The 26,156-nt window shown below is 36.6% G+C and overlaps 1 protein-coding gene across 2 annotated transcripts; it reads right to left on the minus strand.

Moving 5' to 3' along the window:
- Positions 1-314: 314 nt before the first annotated feature.
- On the minus strand, positions 315-24,428 carry LOC121945668 (uncharacterized). 2 transcript variants are annotated; one of them, XM_088084566.1, is made up of 32 exons: positions 24,008-24,428; positions 22,320-22,593; positions 22,020-22,048; positions 21,232-21,499; positions 20,863-20,906; positions 20,043-20,331; positions 19,089-19,136; positions 18,676-18,719; positions 17,626-17,908; positions 16,855-16,895; positions 15,881-16,166; positions 15,033-15,076; positions 13,659-13,941; positions 13,021-13,181; positions 12,774-12,902; positions 11,707-11,842; positions 11,516-11,548; positions 10,621-10,649; positions 9,605-9,890; positions 8,924-8,976; positions 8,758-8,828; positions 8,299-8,513; positions 7,911-8,182; positions 7,639-7,782; positions 6,941-7,076; positions 6,758-6,787; positions 6,182-6,223; positions 5,773-5,811; positions 3,449-3,474; positions 2,598-2,862; positions 2,027-2,074; positions 315-1,217 (listed from the first exon to the last, which is right to left on the minus strand). In XM_088084566.1, exons 2-31 carry the CDS (start codon positions 22,582-22,584, stop codon positions 2,055-2,057), a joined length of 4,011 nt encoding a protein of 1,336 aa, XP_087940692.1. In that variant the 5' UTR covers positions 22,585-22,593; positions 24,008-24,428; the 3' UTR covers positions 315-1,217; positions 2,027-2,054. The 2 variants fall into 2 exon arrangements, with proteins under 2 accessions (XP_087940692.1, XP_087940691.1); XM_088084565.1 differs by having other exon boundaries at positions 8,758-8,831.
- Between the last annotated feature and the right edge of the window lie 1,728 nt (positions 24,429-26,156).

Genomic DNA, 26,156 nt, shown 5'->3' on the forward strand with positions numbered 1-26,156 from the left:
CAATATAAAATACAAAGAGAACACACACTGCTGTACGTTAACCATAAAATATAATAAAATAATAAAACATGAAAAAATAAACTAAAAATTAAAGTTAAAAAAATCCTTTTTTCCCTAAATATTTGCATTAAAACACCAACCTTCTTTCATAAACTGATTTGAAAGCCAAGTACTATTTACTAACTACATATAATCAGATGGAATTAATTTTAAAATAGAAAACTTTTTGATTGATCCACCACAAATAAAAAGTAAACAGCCATAATAAAAAAGGACACAATAAATTCATATAAAAGACAAATTTGTAAACAGCATTTCTTTGGCAATTCATAATGTTTTATTGACAACATGAAAAAGAGTTTAAAAAAATATAATGTATTTAGGGAACATAAAAATATATACAAACATGACTTTAAAAATGTCTTTAATAAAAAAGGGACTGTGTGTAAAAAAAAAAAAGAACATTTAAATTTATATCCCTTTGAATCGTCAAAATGTGAGGAAAGTAGGTGTTTAAGATTTTATTTTTTCCTCAGTACCCTCACAAACATCGCTGTGGGTCTGTGAGCTCCTCCAGATCTCGCTCATGTTTGCATCCTGCTTTAAAAAACTTTTTGGTTTAAATGTTCAAATCAGATTTGTTCCGTTTTTACATGTTTCATGATTCTGCATCATCAGAGCAAAAGATGACTCTCTTTATCCCCATTGATCATATAAAGTTTGTGAACTGGTTAATATATTTATTTCTGCACTCTGCCACCTGATTTGCTGCTATGAGGAAATCAGAGTTCATCCTGAAAAATATTTACAATCGTTTCACACTTTCTGTTTAAAAAATCAGTTTGACTCACATGAATAAAAAACTTCATGATGAAGAACGTTTTAGTTTGTGTCATCATTTCCCAGTTCAGGGTGAAGATGATTTTCAGCCAGCACGTTTGACGCAGACGTTTCGGTCACTAGATTTTTGCTGCAGAGTGAGAGATCTTCACTCTCAATATACTCTTTTTTTGAGCCGAATTTACAGCTCACAGCGAGTTAATACGATACAGTCTCCGCTTTTTGTTGACATCTAATGTTGATGCCGCTGTCACACCGGACGTCCCGCTGAGATTCGTGTGGCGTAATGCTGAGTCGGCCGCAGCGCTGAGAGTCAGACAGATGTGTCTCTGCTCACTTCCTGGATCAGTGCAGACAGATGTTCATCCAGAGTTTCTCTGAGGAGAGAGGACGTTTAAACAGTCAGCAACATCAGATCACAATCAGAAGATCTTAAGAAAATACAAAACCTTCTTTCCAAAAAAGTGAAGTCTCCAGTCTCGTGTGACTGACTCTGTGAGGCTGTATGTCGTCATGACGATGCTAAAAAGATTTCATGTTTACAGTGTAGACTATCTTAGTTCAACGTTTGATAATCAGCCTCAAACATTAGTCATCAGTTTTTAAAGTTTTAAGGAATTTGGAGACCACCAGGAACGCCGCTCAAACTTTTTTCCAATTTCTCCCAGAGGCCTCTCGCCGTATTTAAGTAAACCCGTCAGAGGTTTAATCCGATGATCACTCATCAACATGACGACATTTGTGCTGATTCACTGTTTGTAGTTCACACAGTAGCTGTGTTTGAAACCGTCCCGTCATTCACTCACTCACTGTTCACTATGTAGTGTGTATTAAATAGTGCACTATACAGGGAACAACCAAACGAGATTTCGGACACTAGGCTGGAGTTTTTTTTCCCGGTAATACACGACCGCATTGCATTGTGGTAGACGGGAGTTGAATGTAGATTGAATGTACACTCAAATTTGCTGTGCATTGTGGGCATTTTATAGCGCACTGTATAGTGAATGAAATTAACAGGAGAGAATTTGGACACCACTACGAAACGGCGAACACGCTGTATAGGTCACTATGTCCGTGATAGGGGACGGTTTCGGACACAGCTGGTGACTCATACAGTTAAAAAAAGACTTTAAAACCACAGAGTGATTTCTGTGTTACATGTTATTGTGGTTTGGGCACCTACCTCCCTCTGTGGTAAACACATCAGACGCTCAGGACGATGATCCTGCAGCTGCAACACACGTGATGAGAAGTTAAAAACCGGGGTAAAAGCAGCCAAAATGTTTGTTTTGTGTCTAATAAATCAGAACATGTAGGCACATAGATTAAGTCTTTTTCTCTGCCTTCATCAACAGTTTCTGTTAAAGGGATAGTTTGGATTGTATGAAGTACTCCTCTGTAGTCGGTGTATTTCATTCAGCACGTCCCAGGTTTGGAGAAGCAGACACGTTCTGTCAAATCTTAATCATCACATGTAGTATCTTAATCTGTGTGCCTGTGATAAACACGTATCTTTACTTCATGCACAGACAACATCTTTAACCAAGTGACTATAGCTAACATTACTTTCACCCATGATAACTCACCTGCATAACACAATGATGTACTGAAATAAATTCAAAAGCTACGTGATCGTCAAAATGTATTTTCAATGAACAGAAAACCTGCACACAAAGCTTTTGATTTACAGTTTAGGCATAATATGGTGCCACCGAATGTGCCGCTACTGTGGGTTTTGTTGTCCCACAACTTACCTTCTGATCCCGCGCTGTAGTCTGACAACATCTGCACAAGATCATTCCTGCCGATTTCCTCTAAAATCTCTTTGGCCACCTCCACAGAGTTTTGGGTGTAGGTCTGCAGCATCAGCTTGACGATGTCTACCCTATCACTGTTCTCCAGTTGGCTCTCTGCAATGTATGGGAGGTGCCACTTGAACTCTTTCAACTCTTCTGTTTTCAAGTCTTTCAGCATTTTCAAAAGAAGCCCTTTCCCTCCATCCGCTGTGATTGCTGCTTTCTGACAAGTGAAAAAACAGAGGATATGGTTTTAATGTAAAGACTATAAAAAGCTCACTGACTGCAGCATCAGCAGTTTGAGAACCATCCAGTTCAAATCACGAGTTTCGTTTTTATTGGATGATTTTGCATCTCACTGAACGAAAACTGTGCTGAGTGACGTCAGACTGACGTGTGTCTGCACACCGGGGAACTCCCTTAAAGGATTTTATTCTGCGAAAACAAGCGAAGTTTCGAGCTAAAACACGCTCTTCCTCAGACTCGTCAGTTTTCTAGTGAGTCGCCATCTTAAATACACGTCAACAATCACGCGACTCAAAAAACAGCTGAGGTCACTCAATCATCGGTGAGGGAGTAAATACAAATATATAAATCACATAAAAAGTAGTGAGAATAAATAGTATATATAGTGTGTAAAAAGAAAAAAGAAAAAACATATTCAGTGAAGCATAAACTCATCTGCATCACACAAGTGTGTGTGCAGATACATAACATTTGTATCATACAGACTAAATGCAAAACATTTTTTAGATTTGACAATCAATATGAAGATCTCTTCAGTGTCAGACGGACGTCAGCGTACTCACCTGCTGTTGATCCAGAGAGCGTTTCTCTGAGGAAAAAGGAAAGAAAATATGTTGCATGAGTGACTGATTTAAAATCTGTCTGTAAATATAACGTGACTCTTTTAATTCATAAACCCTACGCAGAGTTTTATCGCATAATAACCAAAGTCACTGATCATTTTAGCAGCACCTTTTAATTCTGTAAGTAACTTGATGAAAGGCCAAAATTAAATTTGTCAGGTTTGTTCTTTTTCTGGTCTTCGTTTGTAGTCAAAGATATTTTGTGAGTGAAAAACCTCCACTCTCTGACAATCAAAGTGTAACTCCAACAACTCCAGCAGTGATGCGTCTTCACTCTGCGTCACGTCGACTTCGGGAGTCATAACGAATCGACTGCTCCTCTTCATCACTAACCCCTGTCACACCGCCCGTCCAAAGTAGGAATTTCCCCCCGTTGTTCCGCCTCGCTGTTCTGTACAATCGCACTGTGGCGGGGGAGAGCTGTCACAGGTTGAAGGTGGCAACTGAGGTCATAACAACGCTAAAATGACCTCTGTAAAAGCTGGGCGGCAGGTGGGACAGGATCATGGGTGGCACACTAGTTATGTTTTGACAACAAGTTAATGTCTTTGCACAATGAGTGCATTTTTTGTTCATGCGCACAGAAATCTTGCACTGAGTACAATGCATTTTTTTTTATTTGAAAATTCACAACATGAAACAAAATTAAAGGATACATTCCCTCCCATGCTTGCCTCCACATGAGGCACCTCCCCAGCTGTCACCTCTTACTCCTCACGCCTCACACTTGGTAACACAGAAACATGAAGCGGCTGAGCTGGTCTCCCTTGAGGTGTATTATGCTCTGTTTATATGGTCTTATCTTGAGATCAGAGGTTAAGGGATGGTTAGGCCTTGGGGTCTGATGTCTGCAGTACTGACATCAGGCTTAAATTACAGGGAATGTGTCCCCTTGGGGTTTTTGTGGTTGAACACAATAGGTGAAGGAATGTTTACTGATGAATGTATAGATGCTTGTACCTATATAAGACACATGCATGAGCTGTAAGACAGAGAGATACACATTGGTCCCGAATCTTCTCCCAGGCAGACCACGGTGCCTGGTGGATGCTGAACTTTGTTGTAATAAATTGATTCTTATGCAACCAAGTCAGTGTCAGCGGAGGTTTCTACATCGTCTACACATCATTGCTACTTAAGAAACAACGACACCCTCTCTGTTTTTGTGCGCTCCACATCCTCCTCCAAATCGTCCACCTGATTATCATCTCACCTGCTGAAAGTCTGAGTTATGTAATGATACAGCGTAACCCGTTTCTCTGTCTTGGTGCAGACTTGTCCTGCCGCCACATTTTCTTGGTCAAACAACTATCTAAAGGCTTTTTGATTGATGATAAAAACGCAGAAAATCAAACCTGTTCCGAAAAAACTTTAACGACAAATGAAAGTTTTGAAGTCAGTGTGCAAACTTCAGTGACGTAACGTGAGGGTGTATTTATTTTTAGATATGTGACGGTTTTGGATAAAAAAACAAACACCATGTGACATTTAGAAAGCAGCTGATAGCAATTAGCAGCTGATTCAAAGACAAACAATACTGGAAAAACAATGAGGTCTGAGAGCACCTTTTCCTCCGAGGATAAAATAAGCTGCCGGATCACAGGGATGGTAAATGATTGTTATGGTCATGTTGTGACACTGCCCGCTGCCCGGGCGTATGTTATATGTCACACAAGAGGTCAACATGTTACTCATCACACCTGTCATGCCTCTTTTGCTTCAGCGATGCTGGTATGCTGTGTAAAAATCACACACCGGAGCAGCATGTTGTTGTTGTTGTTGTTTGCTTCTGTGTAAAAATTCAAAGGCGGCATAAAAAAGGACTTAACAGGACTGTAACAGCCCTATAAGTGTGATTTCAGTGTAAAAGGGCTTCTGACACAGAAATCAAAAGCTGCTCATATAAATACAGATCGTCTCTCAGAAACTCTTTTTGTTAATTAATTTATCCTCGACTTGCTCTTCCTGGTTTTTAACTAAACTTTTTCCCTCTTAACCTGCCTGTTATTGAATCACTCTGTGGATTAATGTCTGAAAAGAGCAAATTTTCTGTCATTTCAGATGAGCTTTTAAGATGAACTAAGTCATATTGTTTGGTCTTTAAACTTAGATGGTAAAACTGAAAATACCAGGCTACAGTTACAAATGTACAGGTTACACCTACTTTGCATATAGATTCTGCTGAATGTAAAATCAAAATTAAAGGTTGTTTTAAAGGCAGCTTTCTGCAGTGTTACATAATCAGAAAATAGAAAACAACTCACTTTGACTTGGACCAGGTTTGGAGGATTGTGTAACTGTCTCTGTGGTGACAAAAAGGGGACAAACGGATTGTTTAAAACAAAATTGTAAAAAATAAATAAATAAATAAATAAATAAATAAACAAAATGAAAAATATCAATGTTGATATTGCTTTTTGGTCAGAAAAACCCATTGTTATACTAAATGTTAAAACATTGAAATGGAGATACTGTAGAGATGTATTTACATAAAGCATCAATTATAGTAACAATGGGAAGCCCTTAATTTCCATAATCAATCAGGAGTAATGCATGTTAATGCACGTTAAAAAGGATATTAAGGAAGTATTTCAGAAAAATTTAATTCAAGGAAGAATTCAAATTTGCATGTTTTTTTTAACTTAAATACAGTTTTTTTTACAGTGTACCTACCTCTTGCTGTAGCTCCAGCACATGGTCCAGTTGATACTGCAGCTACAAAACAGAAAATTACAGTTACATAATTAAATAATAATGTATTTGTTCTACATCTCATGTATGAATGACAAAAATACAATAAAATAAATTGATGCAGTTCTGCATTTCCAGCTAGTTCTGAAAAGCATTCACACTGCATTTGATTTTTTTACAGTGTGAAGTAGTCACACTGTTGTTATTGTAAGCTTTATTATTATTACTATTATTTTTATTATTATTATTACATACATTTTTCGGTTGGCTACTCCTCCTACATGCTTTCATTGAAACTTCAAGTGTTCAGCTCTGTAAGGACATTGATGCTGTAATTTTTGCAGCAGGTCAGTACTCAGATTTCTCCCTGACCTCTGACCTTATTTTTGGGAAGCATGGCTTTCTTATTTTTACAGTAGTAATGCCAGAAGATGCTGCGTTGATCCTGCGATTCTTTTTAAAGTGTGTGTCTGTCTTGGAGCGGCACAGCGGACAGAAAAAAAGACAAGAGTGTGAAAAAATGATTCTTCTGAACATGAATCATTTGAAATGTCTCACCTTGTGATCGACCAGTGTTTTGGTATTCACCTGAAAAAAGCAGAGGTTAATAAATGAAGGATATGATGCTGATTTACTGCCTTTATCTAACAGCAGACATCTTCTTCACTAATGATGTTCGGTTAAATGAGCGTGGTATGCAGACAGTTGAGATTATTTCTTGTGGTATTATTTCAAACTGACCTTCTTGAATTTCACAGGTCCACACAGGCTGATGCCCATTTTTTGGTGTGAGCGTGAGCTTGAAGTCTTTGTCTGGATTTTTTTTTATCACTTCGTAGAAATCTGGGTCTGTGCTGTTGTACCTGAGCATTATTGTCTGTGAAAAATAATAATAATAATAATAATAATAATAATAAATATATAAATAAACAAATAAATAAATAAATAAGGGAAGCATAGCTTATTGTCAGATGTCAAACATTTCTTGTTTCTCCAAACAAGGTTATGTTTGTGTTTTAAACAACACCAAAGACATCAAAAGACAGATAAAAAGTGTTGACATATATATGCTGTATATTACTTATTGGTGACTCTCTCTATATTACTTATATTGGTGAAATCTCTGGTCCAAATGGCTGAGCACATGGAGTCAGGCATGATCATGATGGCACATAATTTAATGGATTTATTATTGCCTTAATCCACAGCTGATTCTTGATCATAATATGTACTTTTTTGTACATAAAAAAGGTCTGATATCCTCAGACCAAACTGCTAATAAAACATGAGTCTGCAGATTCAAATAGTTCACACCTAAATTTCTATTTATGATACTTTCTTTCCAATAGTCTGGCAGAAGAGATGTTATAGAAGAAAAATAGCCCAAAAATCTTGAAACTGACCAGAACAATTAAAAAAAAAAAAAAAACTGTTTTCACCTGGGGTTCGTCGCCTTTAGGATAAATGTCTGCACCATCCAGATCTGTTGTTAACTTGAACCAGTCATGCATCTTCAGGGGCTTCTGTGGTTTAATCTTTCTGATTTCTTTGTATCCATCAGACATTTCCGTTTTGTCCAAGTGCTACAGAAATAAACAAAAACAAGACAAAAACAAAATTGTACTCGGTGTTGTGTGTTTATCAATTAATTTATGGTGCCATTCTGTATCTTATTATGAGTTGTATTGTTGCCAGTAAGATATGAAATAACCTGATGAAGACCACGATCAGGTGGGATCAGGTAAACGTGGAGAGTGAGGGACATTCGAGATGATGCTGTGTTGATCATCTTATAATATATTAAGACCTTACAGTAAATTTCCACTGAAAGGCCAAAATATTTCACCAGAACCATTTTTAGAGAGAAAACTGGTTCAGACAGCTTGACATGGGACGATGTGACCTCAGACACTTTTTCAACAGCGTCTCCACTGTCATCTATGTGTAAGACTGCAAACTTGTCTAATATTGTCGGGTTGTCGTCTGCACAAAATAAAAGCACACACAATTAGGGAGGATAAAAGGATGGCATCTGTTTTTGTACTCATGCAGCAATATAAAAGGTGGTACATTTATTTATTTTCATTATGTTTTCTCACCTATGCAGATCCAGTGTGGCAGGTACACTTCATCAAACTTCCCAGCAATGACTGTGATGTTCATTAGAGGACCTGCAGGCATGTATTGCATCATTTCCAACCTCATCATGGGTACATCCAAAGAGCAGAACTGGTACTTAAAGCTGACCTTTTCCTTACAGACCCAGCGCAAGCCAGAGACACTGCATTCAAAGTTTCCTGTCTTAGACTGTAGGCTGTAGGAATGAAAAAAGGTGAGTTTGTGTTTATGCACATGAAGGGACAAAACAGAGAAAATGTCATTGTTAAGAGTTTCTGCCTTGATTTTATTTGCTGCAAATGTAGCATGAACACTGTTATTGTTTTATTGTATTAAAAAGATCTTAGTTTTCTTCTGTGAACAAAATCTCAAGAACCAAACTTAAGTTTTTCCAATAGTTTCAACTTGCTGTGTCGCAGTATTTAGGATGTTATCTTTACCTGTAAGTTGGAGCCTCATCTTCATCTGTACTGGTCACTTCAGGTTCCAGTTTAGTCCAGTCACTGTGGTCCTGCTGCAGAGGACAATCATGTTTACAAATAAGTGGAGACGTGACTTTTCTAAACAAAATGTAAAGCAACAAATTAATGTAATTTAAGGGATTACCATCATGCTTCCACAAACCATAAGCTCCAAGAGTCCTGAAGACCCTTGATACCCTTGAGAAGACAAATATGACTTTATTTTAAATTATGTTATCTGGTGCAGGAGTAGAGACAGAGGTCTATAAAAACTTGTTGGTGGTTTCTTCTCTTTAGAGATCTCTTCCTTGTTCAGTCTCCTTTCAAACTTGGTGCAGACTAATTTGCAATCATGTGTTAGTGCTGCTTTGGAAGAGATGGATCGTATTAAGTGTTGGCATGTTATTGCATCGGGTGGGTTATGGAGCTAAAATTAGGGCGTTCACCCAGATGTGGTGCTCCCCTGAATGCTGAACGGAGCTGGAGAGGATAAAAACCTGTGTCTACTGCAGAGTCATTTTACCCAGGTGTGAATTCTTATAGTACGCATTATCATTGCATTAAAAGGCTGGATGTTGGGGGTGTAATTGGGTTTTTTGTGCAGTGGGAATAAAGCGATGCTAACTGATCTACAGTGTATAGTGATTAGTGAGTATAGTGATTAGACAGCAGACAATGTATCTTTCTATATAACAATGACATCAAATACACATTCAAATGGCTGCCTGACTGTTTACGTTTTGTCAATGAATAAAATAAATGAGTAACAAAGTAAAATAATACAGACCACGCCCTGCATACCAACGTTTTTTCCCCCACAACTTACCTTTGGATTCTGAGCTGATTTCTGACAACATCTCCACCAGGTCAGTCCTCTTCATCCTCATGAAAATCTCCCTGGTCTTCACCACACACTGCTGGCCGTAGCGCTCCACCATCAGCTTCACTATTTCACCTGTGTCTGCCATCTCCATTCTCTGTCTGGAGATTTTTGGGAGGTCTTCCTCCATACTGATGTGCTGCAGTAACCACTTGAATTCCTCGAGCTCCCCGAAACTTAACTCTTCCAGTGTTTCCAAAAGCTTCTCCATTAGTAATGTCCTGGTCGCTTCCTGATGGATTCAAAGTACTCAGATGTATTTATGTCATATCTCCACTGCAGTGATGAAACATTAATCTGTTTGCATCAGTGTAAACATTTAAGTCATACAGTTACAGTAAAAACTAGTATTAACCCCATTAAGCACAATGATACATTTGGTGAAATCTAATCTTGAGATAACAATATAATAATTAATAATAATAATAATAATAAAAGGAACTTTGTTTATATTGCACCTTTAATAACAGAGTTTATAAAGCGCTTTAACAAACAAAGAAAAAGCAGAAATAGGAGCGATACAACAAGAGAAAGCCAAACAGTCGCCAAGCAAGACACAAACAAGATGAAACTAGGGTAGAGTTAGGACAAAATTAAAACCAGGGGACAAATAATGCAAGATGTAGGACGTAAAATGGCAACTAAAAAATACAAAGATATAAACGAAAAACAACATCAGAAATAATAAAAGCGATAAAACCACAAATAAAAGAAACAAAATAGATAAAACATCAATTGGAAAGGTAAAATAGCTTAAAAAATAAAGACGAATAAAAGACGAAATATAAATTCTATAAACTGGTTATTAGTAATTGTGCTTAATTGACTCTCTCCAACTCTCCCTGTAATCATCCTAACCCTAACCCTAACCTCTTCACTGTCAACATGAGGATCATTTTTAACCTGTAACAATTCAACGAAAGCTGTGTTGTGTAAAGTGTGTCTGATGTGACCTTACTCACTTTGCGGATCAGTTCAGACTGACGTTCCTCTGAGGAGAAAGAAAACAGAAAAAGAGTCATTACTGATTTAAAATTAGCATACAAACAACTTCTGTCATATTACTTGCTTTTGAATGAAACATCATATAAGCTTTGGGGAGACTTAGTGGTGTCCAGCAGTGAGGATTTTAAACTGCAACCAACTGAAACTTTTCCCAGTTAGAAGTTAATCAGTGTTCAGGTTTTTACCTCGAGCCGAATAATCTGCTGATCTCCTTTACAAAACAAACAGACACTGACTTTAAGAGCTGTAAAAATGCTGAATAAAGCAATTTCGCTGTAAAAATGTTTGTTTCTCCGATGCAGATGGTGTTCAGTAGGTTTGAACTGTGAGCCTCATTATCCACAGAGATCTTTTCCTCTCCAAAAAAAAACCTGAATAAATGAATGAATAATGAATGAATAAATAGTTTATGTTTGTAGACATGGTGCTTCATTTTAAGGCAACATAATGAGTCTTGTTTTCAGGTGATACAGAAAACATATAATATTCCATCTGCCATTGCCAACAAATCCCCCTAAATCCTGCACACTTGACCTTTGAGGATAATTACAAAATAACGATCAATTCTGCCCAATTTTAACATAAAAATCAATGACAGAGAGAAAAATATTGGACACTGTATCATGAACACCCATTAAATCTGAACAACTTTAATAAAAACAAAAGCCACAAATGCAACCTTTGTAAAGAGTAAAATCTTCCAATTACAATATATATGTGTGTTCTGGAAGTGGTGTGTGTTTGTCTCAGAGTAGACTAACAGACAGCTGACAGACAGACAGAGCTGAGCTTTTTCACTCTCTGAAATCAAAAGTGCAATTCTTCGAAATACGAACAATTGAAAGGTCTTACCTTGTAAAGAACCAGTGCTGCTTTGGTAGTCATCTGTAAACAAAAACAAAAAAAGAAGAAGAAAATATGGATGGATATACATTAAATTTAATACCTTTATCTAACAGCAGAAACCTGCTTCACTAAATACAAAATAAAACACAAAATAAAAGTGATACACAGACAGTGTAGGTAAAATGTCTACAACTGACCTTTTCGAATTTCACAGGTCCATACTGTTCGATGCTCTTGTTCTGATGTGAGCATGAGCCTGAAGTCTGAGTCTGCATTTTTAATGATCACTTCAAAGGAAACTGGATGTTTGCATTCATATATGAGATTCATTTCCTGAAAAAAAACGATGAACATAAACGATGTTAGACTTTGAGCTAAAATTTACTGTCTTTTTTTTCATTTTCTTGTAATCAAATAAGGTTAAGAAAGCGGAGGTAACATTTGACTTACAGTAATCTAGAGACAGGGACAACAAAGATGACGACATCTGCTAAACTTTTCTAAGTTTTGGTAAAGTGTTAAGGTGCTCGTGATGCTGCAGAGCTCCTGAGGCTAAATTTCACCAGATGACATAAGAATGATACAGTGCATTCAAATATGTCTCGACCTCTCTGAGACTTCATCACTACAGTAGACAGTGTCACACAGATGACTATATGTAAGTGGAAAATGGTTTTTTCAAGCGCTGAAGCCTTCCACAGATGTTTTTGGAAATTTTGATGCAGATATAGACTATTTCAAAATGACTTGGTTAGTCACTTTATCATTCGTAAACTCTCTGTGTCTGTGGCAACTGTCAGATGAATAAAACCACAACAAAAAGACATTTGATGTTGACACACACACAAGTGACACACACTTTGTACCAGATGTGTTTAACAAAGCTACACTGGAAAGTTTGAAGGATCTCTGGGACTGGGTAGCCCGCAAAGGTGGCCTGTTTCCCTGTCCTGATGGTGACATCTAATATTCATTGTAGAAAGGGTGCGATTTATCACTTTCCGGCTCTTTCCTCACCACACAGGACTCACACAGCAGTGTCATACTGTATTTATGTTGACCCACAATCTTGTGAGACATATTCATCATTTTGCGAGACACCAAACGTGAGTGAAGGTCCATTTTGATCACTTTGGCATGATTTCTTCCTTAAAATATCCAAATAAAGCAGTCAATGTTCCATTGTGCTCATCCTATAGTATCTACAGTAAGTCATTACTGAACCACAGTCAGTTACATATAATAAAAAGCACACAAAACATACTGGAGGAAAAATTTTTGCCCTGTCCACATCTGTTGAAAGGATGAAACAATCACGCATTTTCAGGGGCATCTCCGGATGTGGCTTTAGGATTTTTTTGTGCCCACGGGATAATTCCATCATGTCTAAGTTCTGTAGACAAAAAAAACATTATTAACACAAAATTTGCCCAATGTTAATGCAGCCAATATTGTTGTCTGTTCTGTGCCTTATTATGACTGATATTGCTGATGGAAAGATGTAAAATAACCTGTTGTACAGCAGGATTGTGTGCTGGGATCAGGTAAACATGGAGTGTGAGGAACGGTGATGTAGTCTTGTATATTAACACTTTACAGTGTGCTCTGACGCCAAAGCCATATTTCATCAGGTCCATTCTGGGAGAGGAAACACTGATTGTCGGGTCGTAATCTGCAGACAATACAAGTACGAGGAGAAAAAAATTGCTTCAGGTTTTGTATACATTCTGATTTTCAAAAAGTTTTAATAAATACAACCTTTGTAAAGATTATAGTTCGAATTGTGAAAAAATATGCAATTTTTTATGCTGTCAAATGATAATATTCAGTGTGTCAGAGAGGTGTTGATTTAAGTCAGTGGTAATTTTTGAGCTCCAGTATAATTTGATATTGTACTTCAAACTGTACTTAGTTTTTTGCTCCCTATAAACAAGGTTCAGTTGCTTTCAAAGAAAATTAAACACAGAAAATGCTAAAATCTACACCATAGTGACAACGAATTGCTCCCGATGCTTAATTGTTTTGGTATTTCACTAGAGATTAAATAAAGTTTGAGCACAGTTTCACTATGAATTCTAAAATCTATTTATTAGACATTTATGAGAAACAAATTACTGCGTAATGCGACAGTTTGTCTTTTTATTCTGACCTTTGAGTCTTGAGCTGATGACTGACAACTTTGTTACCAGATCGGTCCGATTCATGTCCATGAAAACCTCCTTGGTCACCTCCACAGGCTGCTGATTCTCCACTATCAGACTCGCTATACTTTTTGCACTGACTGCCCGCTCCAGTCTTCTCTGTGAGATTTGTGGAAGACCCTTCTGAAAGTAGGTGAACTGCAGTAACGTCTTGAACTTTTCCAGCGCTTTAAAACCCAGACCCCTCAGTGTTTCCAGAAGAATCTTTTTCACAGCTGACATTTCTGCTGCCTGAAAAATTCAAAGGATACATTAAGCAAATGTGTAATTTCTTGATTGAGATCAAAGATTTATTTCTTCGCATTTTATCCGTGTCAGTGCGTTAGAAGTGGAGTATTAATGTTAGAGGGTCACTCAAGACATTAATACATTTGTTGATCTACTGATAATATTTTCGCATTGTCTTTACAAACACAAAGTATTGTCTGTGTATTCATTTAACGCAGTGTTGATAACAGTAGCTCAAAGAAACATTTTACCCCATTTAAATTTAGTTTTTCTATAACATTAATTGTGAATAACATTATTACTAAAGGGCTCAATCTTAACACTGTGAGAACCACCAAATATAAAACACTTTGTTTGTCTTGTATGATCATTTATTCTGTTCAGGATGAGGAGAGTTTTTAATCTGCATCTAATGAATGAAAGTTGTCATGTGTAAAGGCCCTGACACACCAAGCCCACGGTCAGTTGTTAGTCAATGTTGAGTCGTTGCTGCGCATCCATCGCTCTAATCACTGCTTTGTGTCCTGCACCGCTGGCCCTCGTCACCACTTGTATACTTTTTCTTTTTTTTTTTCACTGATTCAACATGTTGAGTGGGGTGGAGTTTATTGGGCTTTCAGCTCAGCGCATGAGAAAAGAAACAGAAGTGAGGAAAGTTAACAAAGCTGAGACGGACTGAGGTGGAAACAAACTTGTTACATCACAAGCGATTGTTTTTCTTCAGTCATTGAGCTCTTTTGCTGAAACATTTCCTGCTGGGTTGAGTTGTTGGTGATGGGCGCACAGTAAATATACTCTATTCTTTTAATATTGGATTGTGTTGTTGATGTGTTAACTGGCTAACTACCATCCAGATGGCACTCTGGTTTCTATTTTAAATGCTAATTACAGACAACCACTGTTTGCTGGTATGAAGAGGAATTTCCTCAAATACAGGCGTAGAACATACAAGCTGGTGGGCCGTCAGTTCGGTGTGTTCATGTGCAACTTTTTGGCTGAGACATGGCAAAGCAAGGAGGCGCAGCAAGGGGCGTTTGTCACCAATAGTTCTATGATGTTGGTTTGTTGCATCTGGGCGCTAAAGTCAGACTCACTTTCTCCAATCCTGCAGGTTGATGTTCATCCACAGACTGTTTCTCTAAAGAAAAAAAGGCATTTAAAATGAGTCATATGATTCTACTCTGATGTAACAGAGTACAATCGACTTTAAGAAGAAAAGAAAATAACACAAATTATCGATATCGCTTTCACAAGAATGAGACGATTGTTTTTGCCAAATTTGTAGAAATTCCCTCAAGTCCATTTCTTGACATATTGCATTCAGGAGAATGAGACAAGTGTAAGGTCACAGTGATCTTGGCCATCAACCACCAAAATAAAAAATTCAAGTGGAAGTTTGTGCTACATTTGATAAATTTCATATTAACGTGAATGAGGTGGGCACAAGTTCGCAGTGACCCTGACCTTGACTATTAAAATCTAATTGGTTCATCCTTGAATCCAACTAGACAGTGGTGCTAAATTTGATAAAAGTCTCTCAAAGCGTTTTTGAGATATAACAAGAATGAGACAGAGGAGGTTACAGTGACCTTGACCTTTAACCACCAAAATCTAATCAGTTCATCCAAGTCAAACCAGAAAGTTGTGCCAAATTTTGCCAGCCTGTCAGCCACTTTCTAAAGTTAGTCTGAGTCCTGTTATAACATTCAATTTTTGTTGACTTGTTTTGTTGAATTTTTGAGACTGTGAGACGTGTTGATTCCATGACTTATTTCATGAATTATTTATTGATCAACGTCCCCAGTTGTTATATATTTCGCTCTGGTGATAACAGTTTGTACTCAATAAGATTTACTTTCATATTACTAATTATTAAATTTATTTATCAGACATTTATGAGCACATGAGATTATGTAATGTGACTGTTTTGTTGTTGTCTTACCTTTGAGTCCTGAGCTGGGCATGGACAACCTCTGCATCAGATCAGTCCTGTTCATTTTCTTTAAAACCTCCGTGATTAACTGCACAGACTGTTGGCTGTAGGTCTCTATCATCATATCCACCATTTCTGCTCTGTTTTCTGTAAGGCTGAAAAATGATGACATGTCTTTTAAGCTCTTCTGCTCGATAATCCACTCCAGGAACTCCTTGAATGTTTCGATCTCCTCGTCACTCAAATCATTCAAAGTTTCCAAAAGCACGTGTTTAACAGTTGCCATTGCTGCTATCTGAAACAATAAACACATTTATAGGTTATAAAGTTAATTCAGTTATAAGTAAGTCTCTTTGTATCTCATCAGTGTTTGTAGTAAAAATGGTGATTGCTGTTTACAGTTTGTTCAGTTTTGTTCTTTATTTTAAAATGATTTGTATGATTATGTTTTAGTATATTTTGTGGGAGTTTTTTGAGAAAAAAACAAAGATGTTCCCTTTTCCTTTTCCGTTTTAATTCTTATAAACTGGTTAATGTTTACCTTATTATTAATAGGCTGCAACTCGTTTTACAAATACTAAAATGAGTCACCGTGGCTCAAAAATTCTTTTCATTATTTCATGTTTGATATTTTGGTTAATGCTTTTAAAAATGGTTTAAAGAAGAAAAAATGGATGTTTATGGTGAATAAACTTTCCAAACTGTCTTTACTGTTGAGATGGGGGGTGGGGACAATGACAAATGTACATGCTGACTTATTCCCTCATCTCATCTTCAGTGGTAGATATCCATCATATCAAAAATTTTGGATGAAATTACTGCTAAAGAGCTCAACCTGAACAAAGCTACAGTTCTGTGAACTGATGATCAATCATGAGCTTGGGTCATACCATAAAAATGTTTAAGATAACAGTCATTTTTAACTTGCATTTTTGGAATTAAAGCTGTGCTGTATAAAGCTAGACAGATGTGACATTACTCACTTTGTGAATCAGTGCAGATTGTTGTTCATCCAAGTGTCTCTCTGAGGAGAAAAGTGGTCAAAGTCATAAGTGACTGATCGCACATCTGATTATAAACAGATTTCAGGCCATATTATTTTGTAAAAATGTACAAAATACAAAGTACACTTATTTCATGTTTATTTGTATAGGGACAAGTATACAGCATACGACTTTTTATAGCCTCAGCTAATTTTCATTGCCTGTCCCTAGATGGGCCTTTTAAAATCAATATAAATACTTAAATAACACTTAAATAATTTAATACTTAAATACTTAAACCTACAGTCAGTTTCAGCCTTCACTTCCAAAATAATGTTCATATTTCACATCAATCTGTGCAACAGATAATGCATATTTTTTTCTCAACAGTATACTGTAAATCTTATTTACACTATAGGGACAAAAGTATTGGACCACCTACATATTACACCTACAGAAGCTTTTATGACATCCCATTATAAATCCATAGGCAAAAATATGGAGTAAAATAGGAGTCCCCCCCCCCCCCTTTGCAGCTACAACAGCTTCAGCTTCAAGACTTTGGAGTGTGTCTGTGGGCTGCATGGTGCTGGTGCTTGCTAATATACACTGTGGCAATGAGACTGAATTCTATGATTAAGAGGTGTGGCCCAATACTTTTGTCCATATAGTGTATCATGTAAAGAGAAGGAGACAAAGTTTAAAACTTATTAGACACGTGCTAGGTATCAGTTTTATGACTTTAAGATGTCTCTGTCTTTGTTGTCTTACTTTTGGATCCCGAGCTGCTGTCTGACAACCTCTGCACCAGATCAGTCCTCTCTATCTTCTTTAAAACCTCCTTGGTCGTCTCCACAGACTGCTGGCCGTGGGTCTGCACCATTACAAACACTGTGACCTGCCTGTCTTTAATCACCAGCAGCATCGATGAGATGTCTGAAAAGTCAAAGTCAGTTTCGCTCAGGAGGACGCTGTTGAACTCCTCAAGCTCCTGGTCACTCAGGTCAGCCAGTGTTTGTAAAAGCAGTTCTATGACAGGCACCATCGTTTCCACCTGGTAAAATCAAAGGAAATGTTCACGGAGAAAAAGCACAGTTTGTCAACTTGAAAGACAACTGATTTTTATGTTCACATCTTATCAATGTCTGAGTTTTAGAAATGTGAAATATGAAAATACCAAGTACCAAGCTCCACCCACAAGCAGCACCAACTTTCTCATTTTACAGCTAAACGTTCAAAGATATGTTCCTAAAAACATCTGAGGTGAGAAACAGACAATGCAGAAACAGAATCTTGATTCACATCTTATCAGCACTGCCTGGTTTGACAGTTTGATCGCTGTTCAGTTACAACCAATGATTGACATGATTGATAGCTGCGTTAGAGACTCCCCGTCTCTGATAGATTGTTGCTGCCGCACCACAACATCATCATAGTAAATGGCATTAGAGGCAGTAGATACAGAACATGTTTTTTTCCCCACAGACCGTCTGCCTGATGTATTTCTTTCAGAATATATTAACAGTTTCAGCAAATATGATACAAAGTTAATTTCATGAAAGTTACAGTAGCCTTAAAGTCCATAATGACGTCCTCAGACGTCTTGTTTTGTCTGACTGCCCAAAGTCCAAAAATAATCAGTTCACAATTATACAAAACAGAGAAAAGAAGAAGATTCTCACAACAACATTGTTAGCATTTTTGCAAGAAAAGGGGACTTTAACATTTGTCAAAATGGTCATGATTCATTTTATGTCAATCAGATAACAAATTAATTGCGTGAGCTTTGGTTTAAAGTCAGACAGGTGTGACATTCCTCACCTTCTGGATCAGTGCAGGCCACTGTTCATCCACAAAGTGCTTCTCTGAGAAGAAAAGAAAAATAAATGACTGTATGATTTAACAGCAGTCTTAATAATCAGACACTGTCAGACTTTAACAATTCGAATATCAAGGATTTATTGCAAAATGAACAAGAAATCGACTTAATAACAACTTCATAAAAATAAAGTGCCGGTTTCACCTGATGTCTTATTTGCTCTGAAAGTCTGTGTTCTATGTTTCATACACTGAAATGTAAATTAATAACTTAATTTAATAATAATAATAACTTAACTTAATAACATAACTTAACACCTTGATAACTTCAGGGCTTTGGAAAAACATTACTTTTAGTTGAATAAGTAACATTATTTTGTTATATTTGATTAAAGTGTTTAGGTGTAGACACATACCTCCCTCTGTGGTTCTTACACCAGATGCTTCAGCTGATGATCCTGCAGCTGCAACACATTTAAAGACAGTTGCAGTTGTGTGTGAGGGCGAGAGGGAGCCACAGTTACAGCGATCACAGAGGGAAACAACAAGAAAATACTGTAATAATCTACCTTACTCAGCCAACATCAGCAGCCAAGTTGACAGGTTTCCTTGACGTTAGCATTAAGCAGTAATGCTGCTGGAGCAGATGAACATGTAGATGAACACGTATAGAAACCTCGCACAAACTAAAGTAAGTTCCCTGCAAAGCAGAAACTAGAATAACCACCACACTGAACATGGATGCTTCACACACACCTTCGTGCAGCAGCACAGAATACGATCTATACAATCAGCACAGTTTCCAGGTGGGCACCCAAGATTAGTGATAATCTTAGTTATATTCAGTGATAATACCTAAGTTATCGCCGGTACTGAGGCATACGAAGAGTTAAAAACTGAGAGTTCAGAAAAGAGTAAAAACCTGAGGTTTTTGCCCACAGGGGTTACTTTTACAGACATTCACTACATTATTTTAAACTATCTTTTAGACAAATATCTGATATTTTAGCATCATTTATATAGGAAAGTCTACTGTTTCAGTTTCTGTAGTTACAATTGTTGTCATACCCCTTTACAATTTTGAGTTTTTCTTACTTTGGTCCCAATGACCTTGCCGCAGTTGATGACGTAATACACGCCCGCAGCAAGATTCCTTTTCTTTTTCTGCATACTTTCCCTGTGTAAGCAATTATTCAAAGCCTGTTGCGTGCGTTCGTGCACAAACAACCACATGAGCACAGGCATCCATTTCAAGTCATCATTTAATTTGCTAGTAAAGAACTGCTTCATACTCTAAGCTGTTGGTTTTGTAATCATCTGTATGAAATTATTATTTCAGTGAAGTTACACAGCTGCTTTCTTTCTCTTACCTTGGAGTCCTGAGCTGGTCTCTGACAGCCTCTGCATCAGATCAGTCCTCTTCATGTCCATTAAAATCTCTTCAGTCATCTCGACAAACTGCTGACCGTACTTCTCCATCATCACATCCACCAGTCGGTCTGCCTCGTCAATACCACACAGTCGTGTCCATGGGGTAATTTCAAGGCTCCTCTGGAAGAACGTTAATGGCAGTAACCACTTGAATTTCGTGAACTCCTCGTCACTCAAATCCATGAGTGTTTCTGGAAGCAGCTCTTTAACAGCACTCATTGTTGCCACCTGGAAAATTATAAGTACATGTTCACAGAGAAAATTATATTTATTAGATGTATCTTTTTCACCTTATCTATGTTGTTATTATTGTTTTACACATCTGAATATTGTAAAATGTATTTTTCTACAGTGATACTGAAGCTACTGATACATTTGGTAATCATCTGTTTGTTAGAGCAGAGATTGATCCTCTTTTCCTTCTACTCTTTAATATCAGTTTCCTGATTAATGTTCGTTTAGTTTTATTTCCAGGCTGTAACTCTTTAATTGTGCTGCCATAAACTGAATTGAGCACAATGAAGGTATTTTCTCTTTTTTATGTTTAGCACTTTAAGTTTTTGAAAAACTGTACAAAATACAAAGACTTGATAATGGGAACATTACTGAGCTCAAATTGATCTCAGCTTCAGTTCTGTGAAAAACATCTGATTAAAATCATGAGTTTGCTTTAATTCATCATTAGTGATAATGATATTAATTCAAAATATTGAATAAAAGCTGTACTCTGCATGGTCAGACAGACGTGGCATCACTCACTTTGTGGATCAGTGTAGGCAGGTGTTTATCCACAGAGTGTTTTTCTGAGAAAACAGGAAATAAAAACTAATGATCGACATCATCAACACTGCTGTGTAAATTTTTTTAAAAAAGGTCAACAAAAAATTACAGCTGAATCTTATCAACAGTTACATATAATGTATCAGATATTATGCCCCCATTCCCAAAATATTTTTCATATTTCACATGGATCATAAAGTATCATTTGCATGCCATAAGTGGTGTCTTCTTTTCTTTACACTATACGTCTTATCATTTATGACGCAAAGAGTTGAAGACATGGTGTCTAAACAGATGAGACACATATTAAGGACCAGTTTTAAGACATTCTTGTCTCTGTTGTCTTACTTTTGGGTCTTGAGCTGCTGTCTGACAACCTCTGCACCAGATCAGTCCTCCTTATCCTCTTGAAAACCTCCTTTATCATCTCCACAGACTGCTGGCCGTAGGTCTTCACAATGAAAAACACAATGTCCTCCATGTCTATCCATTGATCCAAGTCGGATCTTTCGGGGTTTATTTGGCCTACAGCTGTCTGGAACTTCTTAAACTCCTTGTCATTCATATCAGTCAGTGTTTCCAACAGCAGCTCTATGGCAAACACCATTGTTTCCACCTGGAAAATACAAAGAAAGTATTAGTGGGGAAAATGTGTGGTTTGCCGACTTTGATGATGACTGATTTTCTGTTAAAATTTCATCAATGTCTAAGTTTTAGCATTGTGGATTTTGTAAGAGCACATCCATAATATCACGCAAGTATTTTATTTGAATAAACAGGTTCATGCGTTGTATTTTATTTGACTGCCTGGATGTGACACTTTCAGACACAGTTCTCTAAAAACTACAATTAGTCTGTTTATTTTAAAATGGAGTGATCGCTTAACCAATTGCATCTTTATTTCTAATATAAATAATGACCACATTATTATAATTATTGGTATTTAAATGTTGTGAATTTCTCTTGCCGTCTGCAGCTTGATAAGTTCAATAAGAACACTATCTGAAGATGATTTTAAAACTCCACTTCTGCTTCCCTTATGGTATTCCACTAATATCACTGCCTTGCGGTTGTATGACTCTGCGGATCAGTTTACATCCATGCCTGTGAAAAAGTGGTTTACAAACATTACTTACTCTCTGATTCAGCAAAGGCCGCTGTTTCTCTGAGGAAAAAAACAAACAGAAAAATAATAGTAATAATAATAGTAAATGATTTAATATGCTTTATGAACATTTATGAATCAAGTTATTTCATCCCAAAGTGACACTTAAACCTCCTTCACAGTGACACGGAGCTACTTAAAGATATTTTAGCCGGTGTTTTTTGGATTTATTTATTATTGCAAAATACTCAGACTTTAAAAGATCTGATCATAAAATGATCCTTTTCTTACACTATAAAAATATCTATGTAACATGTCCTCTTTGCTTTACCTTTGGTCCCTGAGCTGATGTCTGATAATCTCTGCACCAGGTCGGTCCTGTTCATCCTCCTTAAACTCCTTTGAGCCACCTCCACACACTTGTCTCTGTACAAATCCAGCAACAGCTCTACTGTGTCATGTGTGTTCGCCACTTTCAGTCGACTCCTTGGGATGGGTGGAAAATCTTCCTCCAATTCAATGAGTGACTTGAATTTATCGAGCTCCTCTGAATTCAAATCATTCAGTGTATCAAAAAGCACCTTCTTTGCCGTCATTGTTTCCACCTGGAAAATCAAAAGGACATATCATGCAGTACACGCAGGACAGGATGTCTGTTGGTGTGATCGACCATAATGTTGAAACTGATCTCTTTAGATTTCAACAATGCCAGAGTTATTGATGTGTCTCTTATTACTTTTATTTCGAAAATCAACAGATTGTATAATTAGCGACTTGCAGTTGTATGCCGCCTTGTCAAACAAGGTAAGCTGCAGTTTCACTTTAAATCCATGTCTGTCCAGACTCATATGTAGTCATGACCACTGACAATGCTTCAAATATAGATGTTGCTACAAAAAAGCTACATATTCTACAATATGGATGCTTTACACATCTTCCCCCAAGCAGCCCATAAGATCTATCAGAGCAGTTGCAAGATGTGCATCCAAGATTAATGTCAGTATCAAACCAAATGTCTCTCCTTGTGTTAATGAGATATGGCATTGAATAATGGCCACAAAAAAAGGTTTGCAGAATATTAATAAGTCCCTGTGAGGTTGACCTTTGACATTTTGGCTATAAAATGCTTTCACTTCAAAATTTTACTCCACTTGACATCTGTGTGAAATTTTCTCACAACTAGCATGTAAATTAGTCACAGTGAACTTCACCATTGTCCACCAAATTTTAATCTGTTCGCCATTGTGTCCAAGAGGACATCTATGCCTAATTTATGAAAATATCACCTTAACATTGTCTTGGGATATAGGGCTCACATGAATGTGATGGACACAAGGTCACAATGACCTATGACCTTTGAACACAAGAATCTCATTTGTTCATTATTGAGTGCAAGTGGGCGTTTGTGCCAAAGTTGAGGAAATTCACAATTTATTATTAATGTTGGGTTTTTCAAATTTCCAACAGTCCTTGAACACATTACGTGGGACTAACAGAAAAAAACATAACCAAGTCTATATTTAAAATAGTATTTTTTTAATGATTAATTAATAATCTAAAAAAACTAATTGATTAATTTAATGATTCTACATGTCTTGCCCAAAATAAACCATTTGCACTGACTAATCTGCAAACACAGCCGCAGTGACAAGTTTTCCAACTTCAGGATTTCTTTTCAATTTTTCACAAACATACACCAAAGGGTATCTGCTTAAAATCCAACAACTATTCTATGATGAAGGGAGAGTCATGCAATTTCAACAAGTCACTCAAAGAGGCTCAAGGAAAAGTATTTGTAGCTTTAAGGAGAGTTAACAAAAAAGTCGCATCCCAGCCACCATCCTCAAATGAAAAATAAAGAAAAGTCCCTAACAACAAATGAAATGCTAAGAAAAAACAGGAGGTTAAAAACTATAACATAATCATCATGCCAGCGACCAAAGCTGTGAACATGTACAATGACTGAATAATATTACTAAATGGTCTATTTCACTTTTTTTCCTGAGCTTTTAACCTCACCTCACGGTCTTCATCAGCAGATAGTTTGCTCAGTTGTTATGTAGATTTTACATGTAGACAAACTCCTTTAAATCAAGGAAACCCCATCGTCTCCTTGAGTCAAATTTTGTTTACTCAATTTTGTGATCCGTGCTAACCGTTGACTTCCCTTTTCAGTTATTAAGGTCTGGCTTTCAAATACACAAACACATGCACAGTGTCTCTTAAATTGACTGTTAACTGTCGGTTTATATTAAATTAATTCAGTTTTTTCGTCGACTGTCGAGTAAAATTACTTTAAAATAAAAACAAAAAAAAAACGTATGTAATATTAGCAGCTAACGTTAGCTAGCAATCGCCAAGTTAGCTTACAAACGTCTCCTGACATTCCTGACGGCGGTCCACACGGAGGGTGCAAAAAGGAGAAGTCATATCGTCACGGATGATTCGCGATCATTGGGGTACAGCACATGCGCAGTGAAATCTGGCCAGGAATCAGCAGACCAGATTTAACTGCGCAAGCGTCACTTTAATTACCATCTTTTGAAATCCTGTCGTGTCCCTTTTCTACTCTCCGTGGCTGTCAAACGGAAGGTAAAAGTAAAAGCAGAAACGAGCCAGACAAATGTGACTAATATCTTCAAAACAACCCTGAACTATAGTTTTTAGAGCTGGATTCCGTCTTTTAATGTTGCATAACCGTTTTTAATCACGGTGACGTTATTTAAACAGTTTAACCGTTAAACAATACTCTGTTAAAGTTGAGTAATTGTGCAGGACGCTGAAATAAAACTCACCGAGTGTCTCTGTTCGCTTTCTTCAGTAACTTTGCTTCAGTATCTGTGCACTTTTGATAACGAAGAAAGTTCAAAATCCATACATATTTCTACATTTGGCTGGTTCAACAGCCAGAAGTCGTAAGTATACTGGTTACAGGGAAGTATCTTATCCAAAGTCGTGTTGGGATTACAAATAATTTGTAATTTACAGAGGAACCACCCCAGACCCACCCTCTCAACATTTCCTCAAAAAAAAACCTTAACCCTTTATACACCGTCTATGTGTCAAACACATACTGTTAATATTTTAAAATATATACAGTTTTTGCACCACACTATTTATTCTACGAATATATGAGGTTTTAAGAATAAATAACTGATGAAAAATATGATAAATAATGATATAATGATAAATTAGCGATACTGGAAACTGGGAAGAAAAGTACAAACGTAACTACATGAAAATAATAATAATAATAATAATAATAATAATAATAATAATAATAATAATAATAATAAACAAAAAAGGGAAAGTTAAAACACACATAATGAAATGGACTGGAAAAAAACATCTTAAAAATGATAATTCTGTAAAATATTTTATTTTAATAATAATAATCTCTAATAATTGTGAATGACATTTTTCTGGAGCTTAAATTAAAATTAATTTAGTAAGTAGTAAGTAATTTTGGGGTTTTTTTTTTTGTTTTTTTTTTACACAATTTGCAATGACAATTCTTGCAAAGTCACTCAAATAATAAAACAACAAAGTCTGCACCCTAGCTCATGCTCCCATAACACCATAAGAATGTAAATATTTAGGGATATATATATATATATCTATCAAGTGTGCAAAATACAGGACAATAATATCAGATTAAAAAAAGCAATACTGGACCAACAAATACATGCTGGAAGTAAAAAAAAAAATGTGCTAGAATTAAAAAATAAAGCGTTGAGAAGTGATTTAAAAGATTTCACTAATTTTGGGAGCGTCACATCTTTAAACCTTATATCACCTTTTTTTGTCAGTAACTTTTGAAAAGCTCTGTGTCAAATGAAATAATGATAATGTTGCTGATGTATTTAAAAAGGTTTTAAACAAAGTCCCATATGGTTATCTGGGTGTCTTTTAGCTTTAGTCACCTCAGAGGGAAACAACACCCCCGAGCCACAAAAGCATTCATAAATCTTTTTTTTTGTTCGACATTTGCAGCAACTTCTCCACACTACATGTGTAAACAGACTTGATGTCAAAAAAATAGAATTAAAAAAATCTTTGCGCTCCCCCATTTAAAATATCACTCTGCATTTGGCCTCCTTCTGTTCATTCAGATACAGACATCTCATGAGTAAAAACACTTAAGACAAAATACATAATTTTCTGCAAG

This window comes from Plectropomus leopardus, chromosome 11 (assembly GCF_026936395.1).
Source record: "Plectropomus leopardus strain MGB_pleo_1.0 chromosome 11, ASM2693639v1, whole genome shotgun sequence".
NCBI classification, from domain to species: domain Eukaryota; kingdom Metazoa; phylum Chordata; class Actinopteri; order Perciformes; family Serranidae; genus Plectropomus; species Plectropomus leopardus.

What these genes read in the sequence shown, in the direction of transcription:
- LOC121945668 (XM_088084565.1), bottom strand. Translation starts at nt 22,584, where the DNA reads ATGACGGCAAAGAAGGTGCTTTTTGATACACTGAATGATTTGAATTCA. An exon ending in TGTAAGAACCACAGAGGGAG is followed by an intron (nt 18,720 to 19,088) that starts GTATGTGTCTAC and finishes TTTTCTTCTCAG; the next exon opens with AGAAGCACTTTGTGGATGAA. An exon ending in TGCTGGAGCTACAGCAAGAG is followed by an intron (nt 5,812 to 6,181) that starts GTAGGTACACTG and finishes TTGTCACCACAG; the next exon opens with AGACAGTTACACAATCCTCC.